We start from the raw sequence: 23,604 nt of genomic DNA on the forward strand, positions 1-23,604 counted from the left end.
CTATTTTGCTGCATTATAACCTGGAATTGAAAGGGATTTTAATCGTAATGGACCGAACAGTAAAAATAAAATAAGAAATGAGTCCTAATTAGTGAAGTGTGGATAAAATTGAAAACTGAACAGTGGCTCATGCATATGTATTTAGCCCCGAAATAAGGTCTGGTGCTACCAATTACCTTCAGAAGTCACTTCATTCGTTAAATAAAGTGTGAAATCTCTGAAACGCCATGAAGACCAAGGAGCTCTCCAAACAAGTCAGTGCTGAAGTTCTGGAGAAGTAGAGATTTGGAGTATAGAGACTTTTTTTCTGGCCACTCTTTCATAAAGCCCAGCCCTGTAGTGTTCAGCTTATATAGTCAATGGAAGGATACTCAAATTTCTGCCATGGAGGTTTAAAACCCCTCCAGGGTCATATTTGGTCTCTTTATTGCCTCTCTGATTAATGTCCTCCTGTCTGTATGTGAGTTTTAGTGGGTGGGTCTCTTAGTAGGGTTATTGTGGTGCCATATTCATTTCATATTTTAATAATTGATTTTGTGTTGCTCTGTGGTATGTTCAATGTTTTGGACATTTTGTTCTAGAGCTCAGCCCTGATCTGTACCTCTCCAGATCCCTGCCCTGAACCTGTTTGTAGAGCTCTTTGGTCTTCATGGTGCCCCTTGCTTCGGTGGGGGTGTCTCACTCTGACCTTTCAGAACAGGTGAGTCTATATGCTGAGATCACGTGACCCGTAGATTGCACACAGGTGAACTTTATTTAACCAATTGTGTCTTGTGAAGGTAATTGGTAGCACCAGATCTTATTTAAGGGCGTCATAGCAAAAGGGGTGAATACGTTACACATGCGACACTTTAGTCATTTCATTTTGTTGATTTCTTTTTCCATTTTACGTCACTGATTGACTATTTTGTGTAATCCTTTTATCCCCCCCCAAAATAACCTCAACCGAGGTAGTTGGGACTGGTCACATCAAATTAAATATAAAATAATAATGATTAATGTGTAGTTTGATGTTCCGAGTGAGCGTTCAAGACTAAGCGACAAACATAAAAACAAATGATCACAGTGTGCTTAGAAAAGCCTGTTTAATCATTTTCATAAAAATAAACAAGTCAACAAAAGAAAGGAAACAGAAGGAACGGATATTCCTGCCGTAAGGCCTCAAAGATGAACTGAAATGTGGTAAATTCAGAATTAAGTCAAATTTCAGTGAATATATTTGAACAATGCAGAATTCAAGGTGATTTACCACGTAGGGGCTTTCAGTCTATGCAACACATTTGAGTTCCATCTTCAATGTAATTCAATGCTGAATTCAAATAAAAGTAAAATCCAGATCTGAACTGCCTCAGACCACAGAGACGACCGACAACATAAAAACTTCAGGGAGTAAGAAAAGCAAGTCATCTTCATTATGAGGTGTCCATTGAAGGCGTTTCTGAAATGTAAGAACAGATACACGCTGCTTATTCACTGTCAAGAATTACAATATTATGAGCAGAAAAATGTATAAAGCAGCAAAATATATTGAGCAGCATCAATGTGCAGTGTTGCTGTGTGTTGCCACGGAATTCGGCTTTGGAAACTACCAGAGACGGAGAGGATGAACAGCGGACTCACGTGTTTCATTGAAGAGGAAGGAATCCTGATACTCTTTCATGTACTGAGAGGATCTGGCCTCATCCAGGAACAGCGAGTAAACCCTTTTGATGTCCTCCACCTGAACTTCTGTTCCCTGAAGACGCCAAAAAGAACAAAACAGTGATGACATCAACACTGGGACCACAGGAATTCACGACTAAACGACTGAAATACAATCTGACCAGAGACCGAAAAAAAGTTCTTTCTAGATGGTGATAACTATCTACCCCCCCCATATGTTACAGCTGCAACAATACAACCAGCGTGTTCAGACTAAGCTTACCTTGCGCTTGCGACACACCAGTCCAGCGGTGCTGATCAGCTGGATGGCGTAGCGCAGCGACGTCTCCATGCCGATGCGAGTCAGGACGGTGTGAGCCTCCTCGCTCAGCTCCACATCCTCCTCCTCACACCTGAAATGAAAACCATGCCGGTTTATTTTACCTTCTATAAAGCTGGGAAGAGGCCAAAACCTAGTTGGGCCTCACAGACGACGAAGGCGGATTCTCACCGGATCTTGAGGATCTGCCTCGTCTCTTTCTCCGTGTAAGGGGAGGTGGCGATGATGAGCAGGCGATCCAGCAGGTCGATGGGGATGCCGTGAGGGCTCTGGTAGTTTGTGCCTCGGATACTAAGTGATAAAAGAGAGGAATATTTAAAAGTCAATATTTTACAGTAGTCTATCAAATAGCCCGACGTACAGGTTATAACTAAGTCATTACAATTCCCCCCAAAAATGGTATGAGACATATAAATTCCATATTGGTGTATTCCTAAATGAGACAACTCAGAAAAGAAATAGTACCGAGTGATGCCTCTGTTGGTGGCCATGATGAGAACTGGGGACAAGTCACTCTCCAGGGCCCGGTTCAGGAAGGAAAAGCACTCCATGTCCAGCATATGGACCTCGTCAATAAATAACACCTGGAACCACACACATAGAAAATCAGTCAAGTCATAAAAAGACAGTCGAATCAAATATACATATAAATATATACAAACACACAGTTGCACCTACCCCAGGAATGATCTCGGCCTTGCCCTCTTCCCTCCACTCGCACACTTTGGCATTAATCTGCTCGCGGACTTCAGACTTGATCTCTCCGGTGTCTCCGGAGAACAGAGCCAGGAAGCCTTGCGTGCGGCTGTTGATGACGTCGATCTCGTGGAGTGACACCGTGTGGACCACCTCTTTCCTCTTCTGCAGCTCTCCCTCTGGACACTGTACGAACTGCGTCTACAAGGAACAACAAAAATCGCAATAAAAATGTATTTTAGAAAAATGAATACGCACGGGACCACAGGCAGAAATTGCAGCAGAAATTGTTTTCGACTCGACGGTTGCACTATACCTGCGCTCCCATGGCATCGTAGTCTCTGGCTCTGGTGAAGGAGCGGCCCAACTTGCTGATCTTTCCGGTGGCTTTGTCAATGGTAATAACATCTCTGAGAGGAAACGTAGAGAAAGACGGGTTAGATCTTGTACGGAGCGATCCTGATGTGTAAAGCTCTATGAAGAGATTAACTCACCCTGCTTGAACCTTATCTTTACTGAGACTGTCGATCATCTTGTTGCCCAAGTCATATATTGTCTCCATCTCAGTGGTCTTTAGAGTCAGCTTGCCCACTTTGGCCCCCTGAGACAAAATCAAATATCTATAAGTTTGTCTTTAATGAGTCTTCTAGCAACTCAGATAGCGTGTTCTGGCATAAAGAATGTACGACAGAAAGTTCTGAGTGCACTTGGAAGCGCCACAAGGCAGCCTACCGTTCCAGTGGCTGGTCTATCAATCTGGATCTCCACCACCTCGCCTTCAATAATCTCCGTCTCTTCTCTGTAAAAGAAGCCCACGATGAATACAGATTCATTTCAAACAATAGGAAATACAAAAACAATCTATTGTGTGTGCTCACTCACTTGATCCTCACACCGATGGCTTTCCTAAAAGCTTGGCTGAGTGACTCCGTCTTGCTCATCTCCAGGGAGAAGATCTCACTACCGGCCAGCGCTGTGAAGGGTGTATCAGGGCCAAGCGACTGGGCGATGCCTGCGTTAAAAAAACAACAACATCTCAGCTAAACTATACTCAGCTCGTGAAGCTGGGGGGGGGAAAAGGAACACTTGAACGAAAACTCTAACTGAAGCCAATTACAACAACGGTATGACTTCCAGAGGAGGGTGAAATGATATTGTGTTCGGGAAAGCCTCCAATGTGGCCCTTACCCATAGCGATGGCAGTCTTTCCTGTGCCAGGTTGGCCAGCGATCAGTACTGCTCTGCCAGCTATGTGGCCATCTTTGATCATCTCCAGGATGACCCCTGCTGCCCGACGGGAGGCCAGCTGGCCGACCATCCCCTGAGATACCTGCAGGTGAATGGGAACACGTATCCTTGAAGCCAAACACACATCAGCGCATCATTCGTGTGCTGTAATCCAATATCTAACTATTAAGCAAGGGATCTCTGTCTGCCCGCCCTTTGCATACCACTCATTCATACCGCTCATTCGATCTAATTCACACTTTGTGGGTGTATTGCTGGGGACTCACAAGAAAGCCTTCGTCAAATGTATTGCAATTCAGACACGTGACATGTTCAATGTTACTGAACTTTGAATGAACAAGCAAACGGCGCTGTGTGCAGCAGCGGGGGCGGAGCTTCAGGGTTCACGTCTTCTGCAGTGGCTCATTGACTCAACACAAGAGGATAGCAGAATCTAACCAGTGTATTTCACCGGTGTTTCTGCGGGTGAGTAAGCCACTACTTTGGTGTATTTCCTCGTTGTAAGACCTGCTGCTAACCAAGAACACCAACATTACCGCCAGTAAAAAAATGCCTCCTCTAATCACATCCATATTCTACTTCATAACCCTGGTGGGTATGTCAAAGCAAACCTACGAATGGACAAATAGACTACTAAGCCTATTTGGATATTATCTCTGCCAAGTGTATTTCACAGATGTTTCCAACTGCGAGTAACAGCGACTTAGGAGTGTTTTTCAGGGCGGATTTCTGATTTGAGGGCCGCACGGCAAACACCGTCTTGATTTACTCTTCATCCTTTCTCTAACAGGGACTGTTGGTCTTGACAGTGGTAGCAGAAGTAGGCCTTCTGAACTAAAACTGTTAACTATTCAAAATAAAATTATATTGCACGGTAAAAGTTCTGCATTCAAATTTTGACTTTACGTGCAGTCAAAGAAAGGCCTTATCATTTACTCAACGTCTGTTCAAGGTAGAACTTTAAATTCTAATATGACGTTGGATGGTTTCATGAATAATAATGCATTATATATAATCTGATATGTTTTGTTAGTTAAATCTCAATCTGCAATGTAGCCTGTAACAGTTTTATCATGTAATTGTGGTATTAAAATGTTTTCCTCTGAAGTAGAATTACACATTAAGTAACATACAGTTAAGATGCATGTTTTTTAAGTGCTTTGGGGCCTTTTAGAAGTTATTTCGGGGTATAATGATTTAGAAAAGTAACACAGCTCAATAGTTTTCATATCTATGGCTGTTTGGAGCCTTTTTAGTGGAGGGGCCCAGGTTGCCTGCCTTGTCTAACAGTAAAGTTTATCAGAATGTATTTGGTGTTTCTGACCGTAGTAGTCCCGATTTAGGTGTGACGCAATTATGTCATTGCAGGTATTTTGCTGAGGACCCAACAAAGCGCAGTGTTGAGTGGTGAAGTTGTTTGTATGAGCGGTTCTCGAGAAAGCTGCTAGCAGCAACACTACAGGTCACGCATTCGGCCCATTCTGAACAGGCATATATTGAACGAACACCGCACTAGTATCTGTTCAATTTACATGATTAACATTTCAGCTTCATATCCCATACTGAGCTAGTCTTTCAATTAGTTGTCATACACTGGAATCCGCAGTACAGAGCCTTAGAGGGTTTCACTCTAAACACATCTATATATCATCTCTTTCAGTGCTAAATGTCAACTAAAGAGGGAACAAATCCCACAACTACAGACCACGAACTTAAGACTCAACATTACCTGTCTTGGCTCCAAAGCATCGTCCAAACCAAGGCCACGAATATGAGAGTGTGCTCCTAAACACAAGACAGACATGAAAACATTAATATTGACCACATTTGGAAGAGGAAGTACATACCATGTATAACTTGCATAAACATATTAGGGCTGACCTGTGACAGCACACATGTAGCTCGCAATCATTCATTTGTGTCCCCTAAACAGCAGCTCGGTGCAATGTGGATGCTTACCGATTCTTTCGATCCGTGTGATGTCACGAACCTCTGGAACCTTTGTACTCGCCATCTGCATTTAGTTAGAAGCAGACTATTATTAGACTAAAGAACAAAACAACATCTTCCAGAAATACTGCCATAAAATTTGAACAGTAGCTTACACCATCTAAAAAAGGTTGATGGCTGAAATATGTCAAAAATACAGGTGTATAAGGTCGTGTGCACTGTTGAATAGAAGTTCGATTTTTGGTTGATCAACTCCCAAAACATTTTAAGTTCACGTATATCAGAATTTTAATTGTCCAACTTTCTAACAATCAGCCCAGTGCCTGAGTGTTTCAGTGTGGTGTACTCCTGAATCAGGGCTTTCTCCTCGCATATTTTGCACCTCTATTAATGCCCACGTTATTTTCCAATTAAATAGGGAAAACATCAGGTTTCACACGGAAGTGAGATATGAAGAATTAACAAAGCTGGAGAACATCAATTCCATAATGTCCAGTAGGTTGTCATAGTGACAGTTGTAACGCATGCCACAACACAAGAGTCCAAGAGCGTTTGCCACATAGCTGTGGCTTTAATTTAACATATTTGTCGTTGATATAAAAAACCCATGTCAGTAGTCGGCGACGAATTCGAATCAAATGACATGCAGAAGCCATACATCTGAACTGCTATCTTCTAGACAGCGCTAGTACAGCAAAACACACCGCTAAAGCTAACGCTAGCTAATGTTGTGTTAGCAAACTCGCTAGCTCCATTCATCGGGTTTCTGTCTTCTGTAACTAACGTTGCTGATACACACCGCGAGAGTTTGTATGCTACAGCGAATAACATGACATTATAAAATACATGTTACGGTATCAGGGCTTAAGTATTTAATACAGTTGTCGGATTTAAACTCACCTGTGCAGCCACACTTGAGAAAATGTGAGAATGCGGCGCTTCTTTCTAGTGGTACGCAGGGTAATTGTGTCCGACAAGAAACAAGTCCTTCTTGTTCGTGTGTGGTTTGAGGTTGACTGCCCTCTACAGACAGGGTGGCCTAATGATGGGATAAAAACATGAATATGTTATTAATTTACACGTCAAGTAAATTGGGAGTGAAAGGGCTACCCGTTTGGATCAGAGACTGTGTATTTCATCTTAGTTAAGCGATTCCACCGCTTGTCCCCATTTGGTGGATCAAAGAAAGGTAACGTTAACGTTGTTTAAATTATTCATTCGAAGATTTTGCGTGCTGCCCTGTCTCCTGCTCACTAATTCACAAATACTTGGATCTAGAAACTAATTAAAACTTGTCGCTGACGACGTTTCCTTTAACTCCATGTGGTGCAAAATGACAGGTAGGCTGTATCACTTTACATAATGTAGTATTTACAAAACAAACGTGTACAAAGAAGTCAAGGTAGGATGATATGGTTCAGGGAGGTGTGTCACAATTAGTCTGTTTTTACAAGCTCTTTGCCAGAATTTAGCTGGACTAGTACAGTCCAGCTAATCGAAACGTGTTTATTATACCATACTTGCACTGGTTCAGAATGTTTCTTATCTCCAACAGTGAATCATCTCCCCACACAGATGCTTTCCCAGAGTGGGGTGAAAAGTGGCCGATGTCATCCTTGGTGAGCATTGTGTACATTTCTCCACTAGAGGTAGCAAGCTCACAAGGGATTTTACAGCTATTTACAACAATTGTACAATCCCTCATCTTTGCAGTGCAAGTCTGGAGGCTGGAGTTCAGGGAAAATTGTAGGGAAATATTTTTTCAGAAAACAAGGATACAATATCACTGAACAATGGCAAAACTCACCCGCTGACCATAACCTGAAGACTTCTGGGGGAGTTTTTCATATCCTCTCTGGTGTAGCTTCAAGGTTTTCCCTCAAGGCTGCAGTGTTAGGATTCCACAGTCTAAACTCACTTCACTCCACCATCACAGGAGAAGGATACTGAAGGTTACAGACAATTATGACTGAATGCCTCAAGTGTCATCTACAAAATTCCTAGGAATTATTATTGATGAGAGTTTAAGTCAGAGTAAACATATTAACTGTGTTAGAAAAATAAACAAATCTATTGGAATAATAAGGAGGGTTAGACATCTTGTCTCTGAAAACTCTCTCCTTATTCTTTATTATAGTATAATTTATCCCGATCTTTCATATTGTAATATAGTTTGGGCGAGTACTTTTCCTACGACTCTAACTAACTAAATGTTGGTCCTCCAGAAACGTCTTGTTAGGATCGCAAACCCGATCAGAGTCACATTTCTCTTCTGCTACTCTATTTCAGAAATTGCAGATTCTTACTATTTATGACATAAATAGTTCTCAAACGTGTGTTTTCATTTATAAGATACTTTCAGGTGAAGGGAATATTCCTGATCATTTCAAGACCTACTATAAATTCAATTCACAGGTTCACTCTTACTCAACTCGTCAATCTTCACATCTTCATCCCCCTAAATTACTGACTAGCAGAGGTCAATTTTCAATAAGATTTAGGGGAACCAAATTATGGAATGACTTTTCCCAACTGACAAAAAAATGTCCCTCTATAAAATGTTTCAAAAGATGCCGAAAAGAAAATCGAATTGCTTGCATTGTAACAGTTTTTTTATGCATTAGTGTTAATGTCTTTCTTGTTTTAGCTGTTATATTCCATTTATAGTTGTTTCACTCATAGGGACTTGTAGCATTACTATTGCTCATGAGTTACTGCAGGTGTATAAACCAACATCCCTGAACAAACACAAGCCCATGCTATATAAAAAAATGATATAATTATGATACAACTTAGGGTCAAGAGATACTAAGACTGGTTGGTTGGGGTAAAAAATAAAAACATCAAATCAAAAGAACATACCAATATGTGTATTGCATCAGAAATGCACACACATGCTCGCACACACTCGAAACAATTACATGATTTTTTTTCTTTCTTTCTTTCGTTTGTTTTGTTGGAATGTAATGTCTTATGCATATTTCATTTTATGTTTGTCATTTTGTAAAATTGTAATATTATATAGGTGGAGGCTTCAAATAAGCCCAGTTGGCTTTCTGCCTCTTCCTGCACTGTGATATTCATTTATCTCTGTTGTGTTTGTTTATTTTTAATTTTATTTTTTGAATTGTGCAAAATAAAAAAATTAACTAACTTTTTGTTTGTCACTGTCATCAGCTGGGATGTTTCATTGATCCTAACTGGCAACTAAAGTATGATTAAGAGACTCGGATATGGGAATATGTAACTGACAAAACACATATGTTTATGTTATGATAAAACATGTTTAATCATCTTTCTAGTTCCCAGTTTTAGTTTCTCTAAAATGCCGCCAGTGAAACCAAAATTACCATACAGCGCTATTATCAGAATACTTCGACATAATAACAAGTTTACGATTTAGTCAAGATTTTTAAAAAGCCACTGGCTTGAATTGCATGTAATATTATCCCCTACAATAATCAAGTGGAACTGCTTTTGCAAAGAAAACAAGTGCATGTGCTGCATCACATAATACGGTAACTGCCTGAATCCAGACTTTTAATGAGTAACTCGGTGATAAAGGTATTTAGAGTCAGACTGGACCAAACCCTAGTTCAGCATTCCACACACATTTTAAAACTGCTGCTAGATGAGGCTCAACCCTCTGTGAGCTCTGGAGCCTCTCAGTCACACCTCACCTGCTCCTCTACGATTCCTCTGGAGCCTCTCAGTCACACCTCACCTGCTCCTCTACGATTCCTCAGGAGCCTCTCAGACCTCCTCAAAGCCGACACTGCTCAGACAAAATGCTGCGGATCACCACACACAAACACGTTCTCTCCCTTTGTCTCACAACAGATGCATTTTATTTTGACTGCCGGTGATGTCGGTAATGCAAACACGTGGATGTGAACACTAGAGGATTACATTGAATCCGATCAGATCAAGCTGGAGTTCTTTTATTTTTCCTCGGCATTCAGGCAGAGAGGTAATTAGCCAGCGGAGTGAAAGCTCGTGATAAGTATCAGGTAAAAAAAATGCAACAACAATGTCACAGTTCATCCTTGTTAAAAAAAAGTTTATTGATCAATTTAAGTGTATCATAACCTGTATACATGATCACGTGACATATTTCAATCAAGTACAGCCTTCATTGTTTTCAAATGATAATTTAAATGTATTCACGTCATACACCTGATCTTACAATTCACACATTTTACATTGATTTGCAAAAATATTCACAGTCATCAATAACAGTTCCCCTGAATCACAACACGACACGTAGTCAATAAAAAAACATCTTGTAAAAGAATTATAAAGTATCATCAGTTAATAGTTTTGTTCTGTAAATACATCCCACTCTGAATTCCATTTGTACATTGATCATAGGAAGTGTGTTATTTAATCACTTGTTGATGAGGGTGACGCCTGAGTCGTACCAAACCCAGAAGCCTGGATAGACGGCCTCGGTAAAGGAGCCCTTGAAGCGGTGGATGAGGGACATGGTGTCCCCTGCGGCGTAGAAAGACAGGGTACCCCCGGCGTGGTCTAGGAACACCCCGATACGTGACGAGTAGGGCGCGTTGATCTCGATCTGGTCCTTGTTGTGGCGGGCTGAGTAGCTGGAATCGGAGCAGAAGAGGCTCCAAGACTTGCGGTTGTAGCCGATGCGGCAGCTGTCTCCGTAACCCGTCCTCTTGATGCCTTTGTAGGTGACTCCGATGGCAGCCCCCTCCCCGCTCCAGTCAACCTCCCAGTAGTAAGCTCCTCCAAAGAGAGACTCCTTACACAGGATCTGGGGCAGGGAGTCGAACCTGGCAGGGTGGTCACCGTAAGACTGGGGGTCTTTCTTGAGGACAGCTTTCCTGTTCCCCCGAGACAAGTAGAGCTGTCTGTAGGCGGTGTTTGAGTCCAGAGTGAGCTCGCAAGCAACTAAGGAGACAAATAGATCATTTATTTCACAAGAAATCAAGTGATGTTGAACACTTGACACAGTCATTTAATGAACATTGCACCACTTTGCTGGATAAAGTGGCACCCCTTAAGGAAAGGACCAGGGCTGCCTATAACACTTCTCCGTGGATGACAGACGCTGTGTGCAGCCTGAGACAGAAGATAATTTATTGACCCTAGGGTCACATTGTGTTTTTTATGCTTTTAAATGTCTGCTCTGTTAAGCACTTTGTGATATCACTGTCTGTGAAAAGCGCTATATAAATTCAAATTCAAATTCATTCATTCAAGAGGAAGCGTTGTAACTGCTCGGGTTAAGTGTGAATGAGGAAAGCCAAGAGGGACAGAGCCTCTGGACAAAACACCCCCTCACCATTGCACCACCAGTGGCAAGTAGTTAGGGATTTCTAGTTTTGTTAGATTCCGAACTTTTTCTACAACATGATTTTAAGGAGAAGTGGGAGATGCTCTGGCTGGACACAGAAATCAGAATATTAACTGGGGTTGGATGCCACCTGCCTGCTGTTTATCTCCACCTCTGCGGATCACAGTTGGTGGGACACCCGGTGGCCTCTCCTAGATCTGCTCGGCCTATTATCTCCCGACCCATTGTCTGGAATGCCAGAGGTATCAACACCGCTTGTGAGACCACAAACAGAAGTCCGGCTGACAAAGTGCATCTTGAACTGTAACCGTCAGGTGAGACCCAAAACCTTTGAACCCCTTCTCCTTTGACCTTAGAGACTATGCAGTTTGTTTTAGTTGAATAACAGAAACAAACTGGCACTTTGCTTAAAGCAGAATATCCGTATAAAAGCAGAAAACACATCTGCTTTCTCAAGGATCTCCTGAGATTTGGGGGTTTTGTTCTAATCTGACTGGTTAGTGAACATCAGAGTTTCATGCACTCAGTCTAAACAAGGACGGAGCGCTAAAACTGCAAGCTTCAAATCACAAAGCCGTGAATGTGCCAGCTGGTAAATTTGTCACGAGTCAGCCCCAGTCTCTGTCAACACTGTAGGACATCCAGCATAGTTACTCAAACCAGATTTTGAAGTCAACCACAGGGTCTGACAGAGAACCTCATCAGCAGTTAATTTGCCTCCTGCGCTGAAATGAGCAGGGAGAGCAGGGAGAGCAGTGATCTGCGTCAGTGCAGAAAACAGGAGCGCAGGAACTGAGACTCACATTTCAGGAAATCGTCCCTGTGCTGAAGGTCCTGGGGCGGCAGAGACTTGTACACGGGGGCTTCTTCACCTGGGAAAGTAAATGTGAATCATTTAGGAAAATAGTGACATAATGGAATATGAAGGGTGTGTTTATTTTACTGATCTTCTTTCATCAACTTCTATTATAGCATGCTATTAATCACAGAATATGAATCAACAACAACGGCACAATACATGTGTTATCGCCGTGAAAGAAATCTAGAAATCCTGTCTTTCGACAATGAATCTGATCCAAACCGCAACATTCTATTTCAGACATTTAACCATGTGGCATCTGAGTGACCTCAGGCGACCCGCTAATCTAACATCAAACAGGAATGCACAAAGCTCAGGACAAGGGAAATTGTAACTTTGACTCACCATGCCACTAACTTGGCCTCATTAAATGATACTTAACTTTGTATTTGGCTCGATATCATTTCTAAATACCATTGCTCTGCTGGCTTTATGGATTGTTTAAAAGTCATGTGTACTATTATTAAAACCATATTATCCCCCATTAAAAGAACAACAGCAAAATTAGTTTTCTTAAACGGCTGACTTACTTTTTACTGATCGTTTATTTTTGGATTCATCCAGTTGGCAGAAGGTCATTTTGTTAACTGCAAAAAAGAAAAGAAAAAATAACGATACATTTTATTTAAAAATGGTCACATGTGCGTAGTGATACCAGATCATGAACACAATATGAACAGTATTTCAATTCTGTGCTTCTGAACTCACCTGCTTTGGCCACCTTGACCAGCTCGTCATTGCTGAACTCATTCAGGTGCTGTTTCATCTCAGAGACGGCCTTAGTGACTGGGCCGAAGGTGAAGTAGGGGTTGACGGTCACCGTTGGCAGCATCTCCGCCTCCGTCTGGGCTATCAGCATGTGGTAGCTCTAACCAAGGAAGAAAAACAGCCATGCAGTCACGATAAGGTGTACTTTAAGTGTGTTTGTTTTTCCCCCGTGTTGCACCGTGCAGAACATTTCAGTGTTACACGTGGAAGATTTTTTTTTACATTGACTGATACACATTTATGTCTAACTCATGTCTCCGTGGAGTGGTTGTGCCAAGGTTACCTGGATGAAGTGGATGTGGTCCTCCGTGCGGGACAGCTGGGTGATCTCGCTGTCCCTCCTCTTCAGATCGGCGATCTCATGGGTCAGACGCTCCACGTGGCCCTCTGCGTTGTTGAGCGCCGCTCTCTTGTTGGCGGAGATGAGCTTGGTCATCTCCTGCTGCATCCTCTCAATGGAGCGCATCATGTCAGCAAACATCTTCTCGCATTCCTGCAGCGCCGTGTGGGCTGAGTTCTGCATGGGAAAGCAAGCATGCACGGCATAAATCAAGCGGGTGTCGCACTGAGAGAGGCTGTCGTCACTATACTACGCGGAGGAATGTCGTCCGTGCTGGTAGTTAATTCAACTTTCCATTCAGCCACAAGTGGTTTGTCTGGTTTTATCTGTGATAGACGGTGGTGGCGGCACAAACCTTGAGTGAGTCCACTGCTTGTTTCAGTTCCTCCATCTGCTTGAGTCGGTCATGAATCTTCTCCTGGATCTCGGCCTGGGTGGCGCCCAGCCGTTGCTATGGGGAAAACAACAGGCTTTGTTGTTAATGATGGCAACAATCCCTCAAATCAACATCTCAAATTGACAAAATCATCAAATCTGTATTTTTATTTTTAGAATTAATGCTAACAGTGTGCAGCTCAAAGGTCACACTGCAGGACGCAGCTTTATTATCATAGGGGTGTGTCTCACATAATGTTTGTTCAATCTATTGTCAGCTGCTCTGTCCGGAATAACCTGCCACTGTGTCATAGGTACATGTGTCATCACTGATTCACAAATAACAAAAGGTTAACCGTACATTGATCAACGCTTGTCATGCTGAGCAGAGCACATTTTATGGCTGTGAGTAAACCTGTTCCTAAGCTGGTGACCGCCTGAAAACCAGCGTTGTCGCTTCAAGCAAAGTCAAACGTACCTGCTCATCTGCCCTCTCCTGCTCGGCAGACACCATGTCGTGACCTTTGTGTTCTTTCACCGTGCACAGCACGCAGATGCACATCTGGTCGGTGCGGCAGAACAGCTCCAGACCCTTCTGATGCTGGGGACAGATCTGTCTGTCCAGGTGGCCGATTTCATCCACCAGCTTGTGCCTTTTAAAAGTGTTTGACTCATAGTGGGGCTTGAGATGCTTGTCGCAGTAGGAGGCCAAACACATCAGGCAGCTCTTGACGGCTTTATGCTTCTTTCCGATGCAGATGTCACAACCTATGTCCTGGGGCCCGGCATAGTTGTAGTCGGGGTCTGGAGGCGGAGGCGGAAAGGACTCTGAGTTGCGTTGGATGGTGGAGGTCCGGGAGCCTCCCATGCGTCTCGGGGTGGGCCTCTTGCTGTAGGTGACCCTGCACTCTGGGCAGATGTACGAGCCCGTGTGGTCGGCATGGTCCCAGTATGTCTTGAGGCAAACGCTGCAGAAGATGTGGCCACACGGGATGGACACGGCATCCCGGAGGTATTCCTTACACAGGTGGCAGCCGTCCTGGTCGGATGACATGGTGACAATTCGGTGCTGATTCCTCTAATGCAGTGAAGATGCTGTGTAGGCACAACAGTCAGTGTCTCGTGTCAGCACAGTGGCAAAGTGATTCAACAGCTACTACGTGCGCGAGTTATATAGAGTAAACAGAGAGGGCGGCTAAACTGGTTAGGCCGAAACCAGTCAAACAAGGGCGGGGCAAGAGAAGGACACAGTGAATGCCTCCATCAGTTACATAATGTAATGACAATGAATGAAATGTGTGATCATGAGACACAAGGGTGTTTCACTTTTTGTGTTATTTATTTTAATTATTCATTAATATTTTTATTTGAATGAAAAAAAATACATAGACCTTGAGGATTTTCTCCATTTTTGATGAAAAGGATTTAAACACAACACGACAAGTGCTGATTGGAATGCTGTTAGTAGTACTCGCATCCCATAAATAGATGAGTGAAAGCAAGTACATTCAACAGTAAGAAGGCAGAAATTAAAAGAAACCTCAGGTGTGTCACACTGTCCACTTTAGTGTTAGATTGCCTCGAGGGAGACTGTTCCCTTTGGACATGTAATAATACAACTTTCCTGCTGAACAACTGCAATGTCCCGTGAGTATCGACAGCGTCTCCTATCACTGTGACGTATGGTCAACAGATGAAGTGCGGTGATGCTAAATGAACCACTTTGTTGGCCTTAGTTAACTTCTGGAGCCACTGAGACTTTCCTGACCTTCACCTCACCTGTAACCAGTTAATTATCAACTCTTTACTTTGCTTTTCATTGCCACTGATTCTCTCTGAGGTTCGACTGGACGCCTGCAGTTTCTGTAAGTCAACACTGAAACTACATTTCAAACTGTTATTCCATCTCGAGTAAGAAAATGCGCACCTTGAAACCAACTCTAAGAATGTTGTCTCTTCTGAGCTAAATACCTTCCTTTGTAGATTTCACCTTACAGTGAACACACCTTTCAGCCAAGATGGAGTTTCAGGGCAGTAGAAATGGCGATAGGAATGCAACTACACTTGATAGCCCAGATAACAGGAGGGCCGAGAGAGCCTGCTTCAAAGATTCCATTGTGCTAGAGCCAGCAGGGCTCGACCAGAGTGCCAGACATTATCGGGTCTGTTGTCCGTCAACAACAGTAGCTACAGCTGATATGCAATACGAAATGTAGCATCTTATTTGTCCAAAAAAAGAATTCTGTGGCAGGGCTCATGCTCCACACGAAACATCACTATCTTGATGTTGATTGATGGCAATAAGGAGAAAGCTGTCACACAGAAACAGATATTTACGTTTTCTGTTCTAGTGTATCTTGTGACATTTTTATTTTTATTTCAAATAATCATTTTTAACCTTCGAAAGACCTCGAGTCACCGACCTAGGTGATGTTCCACGTGCAAGAATGACTTTATTATGATTTATATTCTTATCTCACGGTTTAACAAAGTTAATATTCCAATTTAATATTCACTGCACATCCTGTGAATTAAGTAAGTGTTATTTCTGATGACGGTGACAAAAAGACCAGTGAAAATGGTTGAGTCACTGTGACTTGCACGCTCATCTGATTGCCAAATACGCCAGTAGCATTTCAAATGGCACTTCAACAGGCCTCTAAACTGACACGCAATTTAATTGAGACTTTTTCTTATTGTCTTGCAAAGACTTTCGGTTTTACTGTGTTGTCTTCGACCAAAGCCGGCCCTTTAACCCTGTTTTCAGCCAAGGGATGGACTTTGCTTCCATAAAACAAAAATATCTGAATTGTATGGCAAAGAAGAACCTGTTGGCCTACACTTATTGAACTTCACCTTGATATCTGAGCCAGTGGACGCTCAATAGTTCTCCACACCTACGGGCAATATTTTACTGACCCAATTGGTTTCATATCAGTTAAGAGCAAACATGATCAAATGAATATCTGTCAAGGGTTCAAGTTTGAGTTCGGCTGACCGACTTGCTTATCGTGCACATTGTGCCAGACCTACTGCAATGCTTTTAGATCAAACTAATATTTAGTCATTGTTTTATTTCATATTTCCCCACACACAATCTAACCAAGCTATTTTGTATTTTATGTTAAATCTGCATATTCTTATCATGACACCATAAAGCTATATTTTGGGATCAGTCCAGTTTTTTCTTTTGGACATACTTAATACGGCCATGACAGGCACTCAACATGTGCTGCTTTTTGCTCTTCTCCTAGCAGACGTTGTGGTCTAGCAGACGATGCTTGCTAGTGGTGCAGCCTTTCCATTCACTGCCTGTGTCTGTTTCAGTCCTCTTTACCTTTGTGTATCCACCAGAATCAGCAAATGTGTTTTCCCAGAACACATTTTGATTATTGTTTCTTCCTGTTTTCATTACTCGCGCTCAGTGAAGTGGGTCCTTGTTTCCTTTCATCAAAAAGCCTTTTGTGTTCTCATGCACTTTCCCTGCAGAAAGCAGGTTGACCTCTCTCCTCGAATTTGACTTGGACTGAGCTTCAGGTGACTGTGGAGACATGTCTGCTTCATCGAAGAACACCGGGACTTGTAACAGGCATGCAACTCTTTTGAGAGAAACCTGTTATTAAGTCGTATTAAAGTGTCTTGTAACATATACATTACCATGCCATACCAGTAGACATTTCGGCCACATGTGCACTGTATGGTCGGCACTTCTCTCTCATGAGTAAGAAAGTCTCTGTAAAATGAGAGTAAGAGTCAAAGTGTTTTTCCGCTGGCCACTAACAGGTAGTTCATTTGTAAGCAGAGAGCGCTTCCTTTACTCTGGTGGAAGGAAGTAAAAACTGGCTTATCAGAAACCTGACCAAATATGGAGAGGTGAAGCGGAGTGTATGAAGTCATGATATGAATCGAGGGTGCAGCCAATACACTTTTTGCTACCTTTAATTCACTTTTTCTTATTGCTACATGATTCGGCATCAGGCAGGAAATGCTGAAACTCCGCCTGAATAAAACTTCTCTTTTCCTTCACAGTCGTGACTGTTGAACAAAAAACAGTAGTATTGGTAGAAACCAGTAGGTCTATTTGAAATGCTAATAGACCTACCCCCCCCCCCCCCAGCTACACCCACAGGTAACCATGACAGAGATATTTTAAGAATAAAAAAAAAGCAACATAACTTGTGATGAAGCGTGAACGCAAATATGTGGGCCATGCATTGCAACAACACACCTGGAAGTGATGACAGGAATGTTCTTCACGCGCGCTCGTGCACATGTGTTTCCGTTTGGTGTCTCAACGTTTTCTTTCCTGATGCTCAAACATCCACAGGCGACCTGTGAACGTGTAGCCAGACCGGTCTGACTGCACACAGTGTAAATACCGCAACTCCAGGACAAACAGCCTGCAGCAGGTTCAACTTTCAACACAGTTTTCTGGTGAGGAAAAGGAGCAGCAACATCCCTCATGTTTGAAGTTGCTCAGAAACTCTGCTCAGAGTGTCTCCGTTTGTTCACTGGGTGGTCCCTGAAATTCCTACAGTACTTTAGGCTGCATTTATGTTTGTCGGACTACAACCGGTTTAAGACAATGGCGATTCTGTCCAACAACAATAGGAGGAAATACAGCTGCAGAGAACTGTGCGCACACTTCACCCGGATGAGCCACATGAGAAATCTGAGAATAAAGGAAACTGCGAGGAACTGGGAAGCTCTTTTTTCTGGCACATTAGTTTCCACTTGGTGTGCTTTTTACATTTCATTCATTCTCTTTTTTTCACTCTGCTTTCTCTCTCTCCCTCTCCCTACCTCTCCCTCCTTGCTCAACCTGTTTATCTGAACTGGGCAGGGCTCGATACACTCACAGCACAGGGGGAGGGCCTTGTCTGCTTTCAATCAATAACCTCTGGAATTCAGAAATACAAGTGGGTCCTGTCCCTGGCAGGCTGCACCACACTCTTGAGGGCGGGCTCCCAGGCACACTCGACGGAATCTCTATCTGCTCCTGGCACTCTCTGTCTGTTCCCGCAGGTCTGACTGTGTTTGGAGCCCATCGCGATGGCTGACCACACGTCTCCAGATTATTTCAGCTGCTCCCTGTGTGTGAACCTGCTGAAGGACCCCGTGGCTATCCCCTGTGGCCACAGCTTCTGTATGGACTGCATCAGTGGCTACTGGAACGAGGCCGACTACACAGGGATTTACATTTGCCCCCAGTGTAAGATCACATTCACCCAGAGGCCGGTGCTGCGGCCCAACGCCACCCTGAGCATGGTGGCTGAGAAGATCAAGAAGAGCGGCCTCAACCTTAACCTCAACACGTCCCAGGGCAACATCTACGCCGGGCCGAGCGACGTCCCCTGTGACTTCTGCTCCGGGAAGAAATTAAAGGCCGTGAAGTCCTGTCTTAACTGTCTGGCGTCCTACTGCGAGAAGCACCTGAAGCCACACTACGAGTCCGCCACGTTCAAGCGGCACAAGCTGGTGGATGAGCTGGGAAACCTGGACAGGAAGATCTGCCCGCAGCACCAGAAGCCCCTGGAGCTCTTCTGTCGAACGGACCAGATGTGTATCTGTGCTATCTGCACAGTCAGTGAACACAGGGGCCATGACATTGTCTCTGCTGAGGCAGAGAGGGGCGAGAAACAGGTAACATCATTTTTATAACTAGTGTTGTTCGAAGAAAAACAGACATCGTTCAGCTTTTCAAAGAGTGAAAGTGTGATTTCATGTCAGAAATTTTCATCTATGTTCAGTACATGAGAGAAACAACAAGCTGAAACTCGCCTAATTCAACTGGTATATGTTTCACAGTCAGATAAACAATGAGGCATGTGCTTGATACACTTGATTTATACAGTCACTGGAGGGTTTTGATTTAAAGCAAACTGTGTTTTTCCCAACCCCTGCCCCTGAGCTACAACTGGCAGTTGTACTTTGACCCAGTTCACCGACGTTATCAGCTAAAACTGGCAGCCATTCGCCGCCAAAACAAATCCAGCTCTCTGATTAGCTGCGGGGAGGCCGGAGGAGTGTCTAACATCAGTTATCGCCTCTCAAAGCTGCTTTTCAGAGAATACGGTGTTCCAGCTGTGGGAGCGATACACACAGAAACTCTCTCTTGACTTCCCTCTGCGGCACTGGTTCCCACCTGTGGGAGTGGGGGTCTGTAATGATACTGGAATGTCAGGGTCACAAGGCCTGCAAACACCTCGCAATCAACCAATCGCGACGGTGTAACCACGAAATGACTCAGCAATCACATTGCCTGTAAAGGGATGACGAGTAGATAAGTCAACAGATACTGCAGCATCAATCTGCAGCATTCAGGGAAACTGGATTCCCCTTATGAGTAATTTAGGTGTGTTTTTATGGCAGCCATTACATGACATCACATTACAGTCATTTAGCAGACGCTGTTATCCAAAGCGACTTACAATAAGTGTGTTCAACATAGGTATTCAAGAGAACTACTCATCACCAGAAGTCATAAGTGCATCTCCTTTTTTAAACAAGCATCAAAGAGCAGAAACCAGAGCCAACGTACAGAAACAAACTAATACGAATTCAATAAGTGCAACAAACTAATATGAGCCGTGCAGGCTAAATGATGATGGGGTAATACTTCATCCCGCTGTTTTCTTCACAGCATTAGGAGTCTGGTTTCTCTCATCCAAAGATTAACAACCTGAGTCTCACACATCTCACTCTGTCTCCCGTGCCCCCCCCCCCCCTCTCATGTTCACCACCCCCTAGATTCCCCACATTCCTCAAGCTTATCTTGAAGAATGGTTTGGTGGGCTCGAGTAAGAGCTGAATGAGAAACCCCTCTATTCTGTGTGTCAGTGCTGCGTGCACCTTGAAACATCTCTTTAACAGCCAGGCAGCGGTAGATTGACATTCCTAACGTGATCAGAATTCCAGCACAGCCTATTTTTTTTACCCCCCCTCTCCCTCCGAGATAAAAGCCGGCCGTATTAAGAAGCTTCTTTGAGCGGGGTTTATTAGACCTGCTGAAGGGCCTCCCAAGATATTCTTTGATGCGAAAGAATGTTTTTCTACTGAACCAACAAATATGGGGCTTTACATCTCACACAATAAAACAGCATGACGTTCAACTACGTCTTAAAAATCGGAGTTAATGCGACTTTTATGATCAACTTTGCTGCATAATACATTTTTAAAAAGCCAGTCAGCATGGGAGCGCACTCTAAAGAAAACAGTGAAATAGATGGGTGTGCAATGTGCCTTTTGTTCCGCAGAAACTCTTGGGAATCTCCCAAGCTGAGATTAAACAGAAATGCCAGGAGAGGGTAAAGGAGCTGGACGAGCTGAAGATTTCTGTGGATTCATTGAAGGTAAGAATGTATTTCCATGCAAAAGACAGACAGTGGCTGTAAGATGTTCTGGACACCGGTGTCTTCTGTATACCACTGACACCTGGGGGTGCTCTGTCCAGAACTCGGCCCAGAGAGCCATGGTGGAGAGCCAGAAGATGTTCGAGGACATGATCCGCTCCATTGAGAGGATGAGGTCAGAGGTGACCAAGCTGATCGGTATCAACGAGAAGGCTGCTTTCAACCAGGCCGAGGCTTTGATCGAGCGGCTGGAACAAGAGATCGATGAACTGAAGAAAAAGGAGACCGGCCTCAAGCAGCTGTACAGCACTGACGACCACATCCACTTTTTGCAGGTAAGTAACAGCTTTGGAGCAACTGTTGGGAGAAGAAATCTCCAGTAAGCTCCAGGAAAAGCTTCAGTAATTAGTGTACGGGTGTGGTTTTTAATAAGACATACAGCCTTCTTACGCTGGCTGTTCATGATTACGATGACAGTATTCCTTTGTATCACTTTGGGTGTAAGCATTTCAAACAAGCAATTGAAGAGGCGTTAATAGCACCGCTTATTGCACAGATATGTCCCCTTTTACTGTGAATCAGTCTCTGAAGTAATGTGTTTCAAACACTTTAAAACCATGTTCCAAGTGTGAAAAATATAGTTTGTCAACTCCTGACAGTTCCTCACACGGATCACATTGATGGTAGTCCTCGTCACAACAATTCTTTTTTCTTTTCCCATCAGAACTTCAACTACCTCTGCACCCCCACCGATGACGGCTTCATACCCAGAGTGACGGTGAACCCTGACTTCTCCTTCGGGTCTGTCAGGAAAGCTGTGGCTGAGATCAAGGACCGCCTGGAGGAGTTTGGCAAAGAGGAGCTGCTTAAGATCTCCAAGTCAGGTGTGACCTAAGCAGCAGAACACACAAAGCCTCTGCATGACAGGGAGAAAACCAACAACACAATGTATCGTGCTAAATACGCATGTGTTCTGTCTTACAGTGAATGAGGTCCCAGTGTACACCACAGAAAGTCGAACATTGGACAGAAGGAGCAGAGGTGAGTGTTCTCACGTCCTATAGCAGTATAAGCCTGTAGGAGGTTAATTATTATTGAGGCTGACAATGTAGTCGCCATTTATCGTAGGACGCAAACCACAAAGTGAGTCTTTACACATCGACAAAAGAATTAAAGGCATGTGTGTGGGTGTATGCGGTTCACACTGACCTAACGCAGTGCTTCTTCTTGTGCAGGCAAAGAAATGGTGGACAACGCTCCTTCTTCTCCTTCAGAGCCAAAGAGCAGAGCAGATTTTGTGAAATGTAAGTATCTGGGTGTATTGAACGGAAGACTATTGAACTCCAACACAATTTGGTTGCCAATTGAACATTATGAAAATGTATTGATTCTGCTCCACAGACTTCTGCCAGCTGAAAATGGACCCGATCACGGCCTACAAGGAGCTGTACGTCTCCGACAACAACAGAAAAGTCATCCGCACCAGGGACCTGCAGCCCTACGGAGACAACGCGGAGAGGTTTGACAGCTTCGCCCAGGTGCTGTGCCGAGAGGCCCTGTCCGGAGGCCGCTTCTACTGGGAGATCGAGTGGAGTGGGGAGTTCTCCATCGGGGTGGCCTACAGGAGCATCAGCCGGAAGGGCAAAGGCTCGCTGTGTCTGCTGGGCTACAACGACAAATCCTGGAGTCTGCTCTGCTCCGACACAGGCTACTCCGCCTGGCACAACCGGGTGGACAAGGCCGTCAGCGGCCCCCACTCCCCGAGGATAGGCGTGTACCTGGACCACTCTGCGGGCGTGCTGGCATTTTACAGCATAGGCAACTCCATGAGCCTCCTGCACAGGTTTGAGACCACATTTGTTGAGCCCCTCTATCCGGGCTTCGGAGTTGGAACCTCAGTCAAGATCTGCAATGTCAAGTGAACCCCGATATTTAAGCTCTCATTTGAAAATCTGAAAGTATCTTCCATGTGTTTTTCGTAAGATGCAGCAGTGCTTTTGAAATATATATTTTTCTAATATTTTAAAACTGTACCAAACCACATTAATGAAGTTATATCATCCAATGTGTATACACTTTATTTTTAACGCTACACTTCACATATATTACAGTTTGCGTTGTGCTTTCAAATCACATTTTCATATGTTTTCGAAGACATTATTGAAATATATAATTACTACTTAATCACACAAGTACAATATGAAGTGTTTTAGCATCTGATCAGAACTGCTGGATAATACTATAACATGTCGGTATCACATTTGTACCCATTTACTTCACAAAGGGTGCGGCATATCTCAAGTGATGATGTAATTATAAGTCGTAATGGATGTACCCTGAGATAAGGAATTTTATTATGATAGGTCATTCCATTGTGGGCCAATATCATTGCATAAGTAATTTAAAATGTATTGCACCCTTGTGATCTGAGTAATACAACAACATTCGTGTTGGTGCATCAGGATTAGTATTATTATGGTTTCAACACATTCAAAGGAATATTTCATGTTCATTTCATTTTGTCATGTTCTGATATTATCGGAGTTGCTGAGTCGTTACTGGGTTTTTTTTCCACTTGAACTAACCCTTATTTAATTTGTACGTGTGTTTACCTATGGACAACCAGAGTATAATTGATATCACAAAAAGACTTGTTTTGTAACAAAATGATTCATTGGTAGTTCGAAATAAAGAGCAAAATGAATGAATTCATGT

The 23,604-nt window shown here is 43.4% G+C and overlaps 3 protein-coding genes across 3 annotated transcripts; 1 reads left to right on the top strand and 2 right to left on the bottom strand.

The window, feature by feature from the left end:
• Positions 1-1,060: 1,060 nt before the first annotated feature.
• On the bottom strand, positions 1,061-6,818 carry ruvbl2 (RuvB-like AAA ATPase 2). The gene is made up of 14 exons (XM_079283921.1): positions 6,776-6,818; positions 5,885-5,939; positions 5,655-5,710; positions 3,866-4,007; positions 3,560-3,689; positions 3,410-3,476; positions 3,172-3,278; positions 2,994-3,087; positions 2,660-2,878; positions 2,447-2,565; positions 2,153-2,272; positions 1,925-2,054; positions 1,621-1,735; positions 1,061-1,438 (listed from the first exon to the last, which is right to left on the bottom strand). The coding sequence occupies exons 2-14, from the start codon at positions 5,937-5,939 to the stop codon at positions 1,413-1,415; spliced, it is 1,380 nt and encodes a 459-aa protein (XP_079140047.1). The 5' UTR covers positions 6,776-6,818; the 3' UTR covers positions 1,061-1,412.
• A 3,126-nt stretch (positions 6,819-9,944) lies between these two features.
• On the bottom strand, positions 9,945-14,632 carry ftr83 (finTRIM family, member 83). The gene is made up of 7 exons (XM_079283035.1): positions 14,016-14,632; positions 13,518-13,613; positions 13,106-13,339; positions 12,763-12,922; positions 12,585-12,641; positions 11,999-12,067; positions 9,945-10,789 (listed from the first exon to the last, which is right to left on the bottom strand). Exons 1-7 carry the CDS (start codon positions 14,589-14,591, stop codon positions 10,263-10,265), a joined length of 1,719 nt encoding a protein of 572 aa, XP_079139161.1. The 5' UTR covers positions 14,592-14,632; the 3' UTR covers positions 9,945-10,262.
• Positions 14,633-18,524: 3,892 nt separating this feature from the next.
• ftr82 (finTRIM family, member 82) lies at positions 18,525-23,579 on the top strand. Its single transcript, XM_079283165.1, has 7 exons — positions 18,525-19,180; positions 20,794-20,889; positions 20,991-21,224; positions 21,614-21,773; positions 21,874-21,930; positions 22,125-22,193; positions 22,291-23,579. Exons 1-7 carry the CDS (start codon positions 18,590-18,592, stop codon positions 22,809-22,811), a joined length of 1,728 nt encoding a protein of 575 aa, XP_079139291.1. The 5' UTR covers positions 18,525-18,589; the 3' UTR covers positions 22,812-23,579.
• Positions 23,580-23,604: the final 25 nt, after the last annotated feature.

The sequence above is a fragment of the Melanostigma gelatinosum genome, assembly GCF_949748355.1.
Source record: "Melanostigma gelatinosum genome assembly, chromosome: 14".
NCBI lineage: Eukaryota > Metazoa > Chordata > Actinopteri > Perciformes > Zoarcidae > Melanostigma > Melanostigma gelatinosum.